The sequence below is a fragment of the Saccostrea cucullata genome, unplaced genomic scaffold, assembly GCF_032062105.1.
Source record: "Saccostrea cucullata isolate Sc308-1 unplaced genomic scaffold, CSIRO_AGI_Scuc_v1 ctg2510, whole genome shotgun sequence".
NCBI classification, from domain to species: Eukaryota; Metazoa; Mollusca; class Bivalvia; order Ostreida; family Ostreidae; genus Saccostrea; species Saccostrea cuccullata.
Genome location: NW_026932533.1, coordinates 10,751 through 21,107, shown reverse-complemented (window position 1 = coordinate 21,107; position 10,357 = coordinate 10,751). Strand labels below are relative to the sequence as shown.

Here is a 10,357-nt window from a genome sequence, read left to right as displayed (position 1 = left end):
AGAAATTTGAACGTCGTGGATTTCTAATAGATTTGATAAGGAAAATTATACTGAATGTAAATATTATATCATGCATATTTTCCATACAAAAGTACATGTACATATGACTGTATGTTGTTAAATGTCCCTTTTGAGAATTTTTCACTTATATGGAGACGCCATCACTTGCCGGTGAAGAGCTACAAATTTAGTCATAAACTCGACACTCAGGGCCATTGAGCTCTGAGGGAGCTTTTTTGTGCCAGCACCTACTGCAACAAGAGACCTCTGTTTATAGGTTTCTTTTGTAAGACCGGTCTACACGTCCCACAGTAGGATTAAAACCAGCGACTCCTAACTTCGCGACTATAGAGCAGAACCTCTAACCACTGTGCCAAGCAGGCGACTATAAAGTGCTATGAAATATGAAAAATTAATATCGATCAGTGAAAAACCCTTCCAAACTGTTGTGTAATGGGAGAAAACGATCAGATGGACATCTTAGAACATATAATGGAGCGGTGGGATCAGAATATCATATAAGCCTTAACATCACTTGTCTTCTGAACACAACAACGTTGAGCTCCTTGTTATGATAGAGTAAACGTAAAATCTAATAAACAATTCATGGCAGAAGTAAAGTCTAACAATTTCTATATAAAAATTCACACCAATCTAATGAGCAATGTGTTGTATTTCCTGAGAAGGGTCATCTGATAGAAAATCAAAAAGCAAGTTTAATGTTAACTTTAAAAAGGACTGTTGGTATCCTAATATTTGCCATTGAGGATTACAATAATTTGTAATATATATTTACTGATTTATTGGATATTGTTTAACGTCCCTCTGGAGAATTTTTTAAGAATGATCATATGGAGACGCCACAACTTGACGGTGGAAAGCTGCAAATTTTGTCCTATACTCGGCACTCAGGGCAATAGAGCAGTGAGGGATCTTTTCTGTGCAAGCACCCCCTGCGACATGGGTCCTCGATTTATTCGGTGACATCTGAAGGACCGATCTCTGCGTTCCACATTGGGATTCGAACCGGTGACTCTTTACTTCGCGATTCTAGAGCAAAATCTCTTAAACGCTGCGCCACGCGGACGACAGCCCTTATATAAGATTGAACCAAAAAGGGATCAGCTACAGGTACTAGTATTTAAATTCTGAGGAAAGGGTACTAAACCAAAACATAAGCAATTCATCGCCAAAATAACATTTTAAAAATTGTATAAAACATATGGAGATAACGAACAGTATTAAGGATCAAAGTGCACTAAGCAATACATTATAGAAAAAGACTAAATTCGGACCTTCAAAAATCAGATGTGGGTCAGGTGCCATGGAGGAGTGAGCATGAAAATGTTAGACAATATTCAAATACAGATGGGTAGTATTTGCAAACAATTAAAAACATCATGATTCTAGAGGGAAGGAAATATCAAAACAATTGATATGGAGGTTCATATCCGTTAACTTGTACATATATATACATGTACGACGTCACAAAAGTGATAATAGACCGTTTCACGGTAACAGCGGTACTGCTCTTTTGCAGGGCAAAATGATATATTTTGGTGAAATATGACGTAAAAGTAATTGTTAAATATACGTCATTTAATTATCTCTCGTCAAACACTTCGCCAAATGTTATTTAAGCAATGAATCATTATTTTTTAAGTGATATAGGGAATCTTGCTAACTCCCTCAATGATATATACTTTAACTGCATAATCTCTAGAAAACACCATGAATGGAATAATTCCTGTGTGTTGGTCAAGTGAGCTAAACCCTTCTTTGAAAGCTAAACTAATACATGTACCTTTTTGATTAAATTGAAAAATAAGTATTTTATCCTTACAGATGCTGCTTTATACATCATTCCCTGCTGAGGTGTTCAACATATTAGCTAAGCTTATGGAAAGAATGGGTCCTTTTACATACTATGCGGGATGGAGTGTTAAAGGCTTTAGCGTCGCTGACCAGCTCCTTGTGACTCTGATGAAATTAAGACTAAACTGTAGAGATCTTGATCTTGCAGATCGTTTTGGCACGAGCAGAGCAACAATTTCTAACATCATTAATACGTATGTATGTGCTCTTCATGAAACATTGTTTGAAGGAGTAATGAAAGCAGTTGGCATTCCCAGTCAGGTAAAATGTCAAGGATCGATGCCCAGATCGTTTGAAGATTTTTCAGGTGCACGCATAGCAATGGATGCAACAGAGGTCACCCAAGATGTTCCATCAGACCTTAACAGTCAGTCACTGTCTTTTAGTAATTACAAGAGTCGCCACACAGTGAAGGCAGTTACTTGTGTAGCCCCAAATGGTGCTTTAGTTTACTGCTCTGACCTCTACCCGGGATCAACTTCAGATGCAGCTATAGTTGACCATTGTAATGTTCTGAATATGCTTCAGCCTGGTGACATGATTCTAGCAGACAAGGGGTTTAATGTATTCGACAAACTTCCAGCAGGTGTAACTCTTAACATACCACCATTTTTATCAAATAAATGTCATTTCACTAAAGAGGAGGCAGAGCTATGCTACAAGATTGGAAGGAGTAGAATACATGTTGAACGTGCGAATGAAAGGATCAAGAATTACGATATAATTGATCATATTCCCTCCCAATACCGACACTTGTCAACTAAAATATTTCAGGTTTGTGTTGTTCTTGTTAACTTGCAGGCCCCCCTTTTAAAGGAAATAGCTGACAAGTATGAAATTGAATAAGCATCCATTGAATTATAGCTTTGATGATTAATTCCAAGTTTAACGTCACCTACAAACTTCAAAACCTACAAGGACAAGTGGAAAACATTCAACAAAATTTCAAACAAACGGGTCTTCACTCATCTATATGAATTAAAATACTGTAAATATTTGTTATCATGTACAGACTTTTTGTTAAATAATCAAATGATTAGACTCAGCTCAAATATACCTCAAAGAGGGTCTAAATATTGTCAAATTCTATAGAATGTAGTTTTTAGGTGCTAAGGCTATGAAATTCACTAATTTGGTAGAAGAGTCAATGTTTATTACAATCATGCCAACAGTTTGACTGCTCTTGATGTCCAGGAGTAAAGAAGAAAATGTTTAAAGTTTGCATTAAATTAATTTTAGTGGTTTTGGCCCCATCCCTCAGACCCCAAAGGGGGGGTGCAAGGACCATGAAATTCACAATTTTTGTTCCCCTTCAACCATAGATGCTTTATGCTAAAATTGGTTGAGCGTTTTAGAGAAGTTGAAAATGTTCAAATGTTAACGCAGGACGACAGATAAAAACAGATAACAATAGGTCACCTGAGTGACTCAGGAGACATAAAGATGTGGACTTGTTTGTTTTTTCAAAGTGCCAATTTCTCCGAAACCTAGGCGTGCGGGTGACGTTAAACATAGAATTAACTTTAGACAGACTTCATGTTAAATCTTATGAGGGCTTGATATTCACCTAGTATATTATGAGTTTCTAAATGTTCTATGGCTGTTAGATTAGATATACGATATAAATACAAAGGTACTGTAAAAGCACAAATGTTCGTGGGGGATTAAATTTCGTTTATTTCGTTGTTGACAATAAATAACGAAATTAAATCCCACACGAAATTTTATAAGACTATATATTGAATAGGGTTATTTTCAAATCAACGAAATTAAATGCCCACGAAACTATTTTTGAAGACAAAACAACGAAATTTTATTCCCACGAAAATTTGTGCTTCTAGAGTAGTATTTATATAGTTGAACTTTGGTGTTTCTAAAACCCTGCATTCTTTAAGTATTTTATCTAAAAAAAATTTCTCTGTCCCATCAAGTTCAAGATAATAAGGTTTGACTGTATCCCAAATTAAAATATTATGTTACTGATAATCATTGTAAAATTATTATTTTGTTGGTTGAGAAAAAGATTTTTGTTTGATTAGATTTTACTTTGTAGTTGAAATTTTGCAGAACAAACATGGTATTATAGTCTGAAATTTTAACATTTTATTGATGATGAAGTTGTTGATATCCTTGAAAACAACAATGACTTTCACAAAATTTGTTGATTTTGCTATATATACAGTAAACGGTACAAATCTGAATATTTGCTTGTCATCTGTAATAAACTCATTTATGAAAAAAATTAAAAGATAACTTGTAAGACTGACATTGTGTTTGTAATTTTCTTCTTTCATAATAATGGTAAAAATGCATCAAAGTAAAATTCAATCATGTTATTAATGTTTATCTCCCATGCTGGATCCTTCATTATCCTGACAACTTGTAAATCTAATGGAGTCCACACTACAAAATCACAGCACTGAGTGCCAGTCAAATAGAGTTGTCCTTGGACCTGATTCCAGTAATCGTGGTTGGTTCTGAGGTGCAATCCACCATCTGAGTCGCTTACTGAAATGTACATGAAAAAATGTCAGAACAGAGAATTTTTTTTCTTGTGAAGAAAAACTGATTAAAATATGTATTATATTACTTGTAGAGAGCTTAACACTTAATATGAACACACAAAAAAAACCGTGCAGGAGAGATGAAACACCTGTCAGTTAATATTGGGTGATACAAATGTATATATATTTACAACATTTACTTACCAAGATAAAAATCCTTAATGTTTGCACAAGCATCACTAACTGTCATAGATTTTGCAGAGAATGGGCACTTCACCTCAATAATATCTGGTGTTCTTGTAACCTGTCCCTTCACTTGGAGATGAGGTTTGCATTTAGATTCACCTTGAATGAAACCATCTGGGGAGGCCCCAAGAGTTCCAGATTCATGCAGCCAAATTCCTGAAAAAGGAAAAGCTAAATAAATTGAAAGGAAATCTGTAACTTAATTACCTGGGCTTCTTCGGTCATAAAGAAAATCAGCACCATACCAATTTGTCAAATTTATAAACCTAGGTTGTGAAAGTTTTGAATGTATAGTTCTGTAAATTGAATATTTTTAAGAGATGTCCACCTTTTCTGCGGTTTTAAAAACAAAATCAAAAATTGCTTGGTCCAATGAATTTAGAGAATATTAAATAGAAATACTGTTTACATGGACATTTCAGTGAGATGCAAATATGAAGTAATTTCTCCTTAAAAAATGGAATTTTATTATTTTTTTTTTTTTGGCATAAAGTAATTTTAGTGTTTTGAAATGCTCACTAAAGAAGCTACATGTATCACAAATAAAACACAATTAATTTTTAGTGACATTCAATATTAGCAATCTCAGCACCCTTGCTAATAATGCAAAAATTATATCCCCACTATTTCTGCTTATATAGTAGTTTTCATCAACAACAGGCAAGTTTTAATCAGACAAGCTTACTAGTATTTTACACAAAGACTTAATTAAGCTTTTAATGTGAGAGTCAATCACCCTTAATTTACCTGTCTCCAGAACGGTAACTTCCCCAATCTTGCTGTATTCTTCAATGGCAGTTCTTTCATGGGTTAATCCCCACTGGATTGATGCTCTTTTTTCAAGATTGTAAGAGCTCAACAATTTCTTCTTGAGAGATGCAGTCAGTCTGTTAAAAAATCAATGGAGGTTAAAATTATAAACACCATGTAAGATTGCTGACATTAGTAGTGTATGCACTACAAACAACAATGAACAAACATCGGCCTTTTTTTTTACCTGTTTCGACGAATTGCCCCAATGATTTGCCCAAAGTTGGAAGCTGTAAAGCGCATCTTGCGGACAGCTTGCCATATCGCATTTTCACGTTGACCAATTGTAAGCCAGGCAGTTTGTATAACAGTCTCTTGTGACACAACAAGTTTACTTCTGAAAAATCAAATCAAGCTTATTGTAAATGATTTGTCTTTGATTCTTTTATCACATTTCACAGAGGAGTATTTTGATATTTTTTTCAATACTGAAGACTCTTCATTAATATTATATCTCTACAATAATCATTACCTTAAGTAAGCTGATTTACATTCAGCAGTAAGATATTCTTCACTCATCAGAAGATCTTGGACAAGAGAAACAGGAAATTTCTGAACTTCTGGTTCCTTTGACAAAATCCAATGCATTGCTAAATATAATAAAAATATGTTTATTATTTTGTAAAAGAAAGTACTCTATCACTAGTATCAGTTTGTTTTCTTATGCTTTTTGTAAAAGGTTTCCAGTCAACTGTCTACTACATACATTAAAAAATTGTCTTTAAAGTGATTGTCACATTCTGTTACATTGTTATATCATCCAGCTTTGTCTGATCGTTAGGAATGTAAACATTTCTTTTCAAATGACATTTCATCTCAAAATAAACTCTTTTTAATTTTTGCAGGAAAACTTCTGATACAACAAGGGAAGAATATCCACAAAATTATAAACACAATATCATGAAAAACAACATGTAAATATAACCAGAATAAATTGGAAAATAACCAGTTTAATTATAGCTGCAACAAAAAAAAAATTATTCAGAATATTTCACAACTGAATAAATAACACAACTTCTGCCAATTCAAAGAAAACCTGTAAATCTGCCTAACTGGCCCAGTTGATCAAATAAGAACAATCTGTCCTCTGCATTCACATCACGTTTCAAAGCTCTGCATACGCATTTATAAAAGCAACATCAATCTACACTATTCTTTAATATATAAGTTTTTGCATGCACTGTAGTTTGCTCTAGTAAAAAAAAATTACCGATATCCAGGCTGCTTAGGGGGGTACAATTCCTCCATTGTTTTTGTTGTTTTGGGTGGTGCTGACTTCGGGTGTTTCAACCAACTACACTTAATATCAGTTTTGCTTGCCCTCTTGTATCTGCAATTAAAAAAATATATATACATTTTGTACTCAAAAACATAGTTGGCTTGCACTTGACCACCTGATGTTTTTAATTTAAATTTACAACGAAGAAAATAAAAAAAAAATTGATATATGAAATCACGAGTATTTATGAATTCTATGTCAGTAAATAAAAATTACTGTAATGCGCTTTAATTTTATGAAAATAAGTCTGTAAAATGAAGTCTTTTTACCCAAATAAAAGTGCTGCTGCCACATGATGACATTTATATTGCCCCATGGGGCATTCACATGTTGATGACTTCATAAGACCACTGTCTTCAGATTCCAAAAAAATCTAAAAATAAGTTTCAATGAATTATCTTGTTGATCATAATTGACACGTTTACAATTCATTCAAGAACTATGAGGTCACAAATTACTTGCTTTATATAATTAATAGTCCCAAAGTTTAAAGAATTTAGCATTTAAAGTCTCTGAAGGACAAGAAATTTGCAATGTTCACATGCATTGTTTTTTGGAAGAGTTCAAGGTTGAATACTATCACTACACTAAGATACAAAGGAGAGGGGGTATTATAATACTGTTTTACTGTTGTGTGTCTGTCTGTCTAGTAGCTGTCTGTCCATCAGTGTGTCTGTTCATAACAAATTTTTGGTCTCAGTTTCCTCAGCAACTACTAATCACTGATGCTTGAAAATTTACCACATACTTTGCTGAGGCATGCCATATGGTGGGATTCATTTTTGTTCAAATCCGAGGTCAACTTCCTGTTTATCTGTGCATCTTTCCGTACCATAAACTTTAGGTCTGATGTTTCTTTTTTTGTTTTGTGATTTTTAATGAATTGATCAGGTGTTATAGCTGGTATCTGCCCCTCAACCAGTTTGTAAAAAAAGATCAGCCTTTGTTGGTGGTGTCGAGTTTGTAATAAGGAAAGGTCAAGTTCTTTGAGCATCTTGGACATTGTACTATCTTCCCTTAATTTGTAATCTTTCATCATGAATCTTGCACCCCTTCTTTGCATACAATCTAATTAAGATATTTTCTGTGTAGTGTATGGGTCCCAGATGATAACTCCATACTTCAATATAGATCTTATGAGTGCAGGGTATGCCATTTTCCTACTTTCCCATACATGCTGTAAATTCCTTCTTAGGAGGCTTAAGGTGGCACTGGCTTTATTTGAGATATTTATATGCTCTTTCCATTTAAGGTCTTTGGATATTTTTAATCCTAAGGATGTAAATATCTTATTGTTTTTTGTATGATTCTGGTGTCAACTTCCTACTTATTTGTGCATCTGCCTGTAAATGAACATGTGTGTAATAATCAGGTCCAGTCCAAAGACTATTTCTACCTACGTAGCTATTAATAGCTACCTAGGTATTTAAAGCTACCTAAAGTAGCTATTTTTACCTACTTTCTGCTTAACTTGCATTTTGTGGCCAAATGCAAGAACGGCGCAACATGGTGAGCACAAAATTTCTTAATAAAGTCACACTGATGATGGATATGACAAAAATTTGGCCAAAAAATGAATAATTCCTATATTATAAATTTTGCATAGAAACTAATGTAAAAATGCCGATTCAGGAAGTTATCATTTTTTTTTACCAAAATTTTCTAGTATTCATCATTATTGTGACTGTACCAAAAGATATGGTATTCACCATGTTGCGGCAGCGCCGTTTGGTCTTTGTGCCGCAAAATGTAGAAAATATAAAAAGTAGGTAAAAATAGCTACTCTGGGTAGCTTAAAATACCTAGGTAGCTATTAATAGCTACATAGGTAGAAATAGTGTTTGGACTGGACCTGATAATATGATAAGAGTATATTCACATCAGAGCAGGGTATTACTAGTGAGCATTAGCTCACACACTTCTTCAAGTCAAATCAAGTAACTTTTATTTAGAGCCGGCACATATATACAGTACAACACAAATAACATGAGCTATGGTAAGCTCTTTAATTAACCGGCTTCTTCAGTTCTTGTTGTTCTTGTTGAAAATAACAATTATTGAATTAAGAGAAAAAGAGACAAATAGCTAAATAACGATTTTCTGAATAACTTAATAAAGACATATCTTTAAATCAAGCTTTATAGCTAAATCAACAGAATGTGCACCGATCTGAAAACGGGAGAAAGAATATCGGAGATGCTTACCTGCACTCTGTAAGAAGTGTCTCTCATTGACGCTTGGACATTAGCCGAAATGACCCGCAGTTCATCTAAAACAAACTTTAACACACGCCCCGACTCGACTGCAGCCTCACTTTTTCTTTTAATCTTAGATAGCCCTTCAACATAATTTGCCCAATACAAAATCGAAAGAGCCATTATGTTGTTTGTACCCGGAAGTGCGGTTTCTCGCTAAATCTCGCAGGTCACGTGACTAGACTTACAGACCCTATAGATTCATAACTGCAACGGTGTGTGCAAACAAATTGAATAACGCGCGTTAGCGCGTTATAAAAATTTGTTTGAACTCACCGTTGCAGTTATGAAACTATGCTACTCAAAAAATAATGATTCATTGCTTATATATTTACATTTTTTTTACTTTCTACCTTAACTGCAAATGTGATTTCTATTTAAAAATCTATGTATTATCCTTTGTGTAAGCTACATTTAATGGATCAGCCGACGTAACAACTTCTGGTCAATTTGAACGTGATTTTTTGATTTTCGCTTGTGACGTTGCATTTCCTCGGCGTTCAACGATTATGACGTCAAACTAAAACGAATGTTTTAACCTCTTGGCACCCTGTCTGTGTTATGGTGTTTAGAATGCAATAGATTTCTATTCATTTTATATGCAAAAAATACTTGTAATGTAAATATTTTGTTTTGCCCTGCAAATGAGTAGTACCGCAGTTACCGTGAAGGGGCTAATAATCTCAGTCACAATGAACTTAAAAAGCAAAATCATTTCTTAACGTAAATATCTTCAATGTAAGATCTTCTTTGAGTGTCGTTCTCTTTTTGTCTCATTCTCGCTTGAGAAGTAGACACTTCGATCGATTCCTGAGTCCATGGATGTTGTTACTCTCGTTAACGTGCAGGAAACATTCTAAGTTTTTCCAAATTCTTTTTTGATTTTCAAATTTAAGGTGTCATACGGTCCAAAGTCTTCAGATTGACGGTATTCGATATTTGTGTCATAATTGTTTTGTAACCGCAAACCTGGTTTAATTTCTCGTTTTAAACAGCTAGTTGGTGTAATCGTCTGTATCCCTGGAGATGATTTTTCTGAATCTAAGAAAAAAAAAATATAAATATGCAAGTGCTTAAAAAATTTTGAATATTAAATAAAATCATATGCTTAAAATCTTTGATCTAACAAGAATTTGGGTTAAAATATAAGCAATATTATTACATTTTTACCCGTGAAATACTGTAATTTATTCATTGAATAAAAATGATATCCTGTCACAGTGTGAAAGGATATCAAAATGATATCCTGTCACAGTGTGACGAATATCAGAAATGCGGGAAAACTCTCGATTTCCCTTCCCATAACGAAGATTGTCGTAAAAAAAATCTTCCGTGACCTAATATAAGATTGATGGAAATAAATAAACCAATCTAACAGCGAATAAAAC

General features: G+C 33.9%; 2 protein-coding genes across 4 annotated transcripts; one reads left to right on the top strand and one right to left on the bottom strand.

The window, feature by feature from the left end:
- The first annotated feature begins 1,845 nt into the window (after positions 1-1,845).
- Positions 1,846-3,505, top strand: LOC134235352 (uncharacterized). The gene has a single exon (XM_062717483.1). The coding sequence runs from the start codon at positions 1,846-1,848 to the stop codon at positions 2,719-2,721; it is 876 nt and encodes a 291-aa protein (XP_062573467.1). The 3' UTR covers positions 2,722-3,505.
- Positions 3,506-3,723: 218 nt separating this feature from the next.
- On the bottom strand, positions 3,724-9,160 carry LOC134235350 (uncharacterized). Of its 3 annotated transcripts, XM_062717481.1 has the most exons (10): positions 8,919-9,045; positions 7,463-8,057; positions 6,984-7,087; positions 6,646-6,765; positions 6,472-6,548; positions 5,908-6,025; positions 5,623-5,772; positions 5,373-5,512; positions 4,584-4,781; positions 3,724-4,383 (listed from the first exon to the last, which is right to left on the bottom strand). In XM_062717481.1, exons 2-10 carry the CDS (start codon positions 7,775-7,777, stop codon positions 4,166-4,168), a joined length of 1,440 nt encoding a protein of 479 aa, XP_062573465.1. In that variant the 5' UTR covers positions 7,778-8,057; positions 8,919-9,045; the 3' UTR covers positions 3,724-4,165. The 3 variants fall into 3 exon arrangements, with proteins under 3 accessions (XP_062573465.1, XP_062573466.1, XP_062573464.1); XM_062717482.1 differs by lacking the exon at positions 7,463-8,057 and having other exon boundaries at positions 8,919-9,160; XM_062717480.1 differs by having other exon boundaries at positions 7,463-9,051.
- Positions 9,161-10,357: the final 1,197 nt, after the last annotated feature.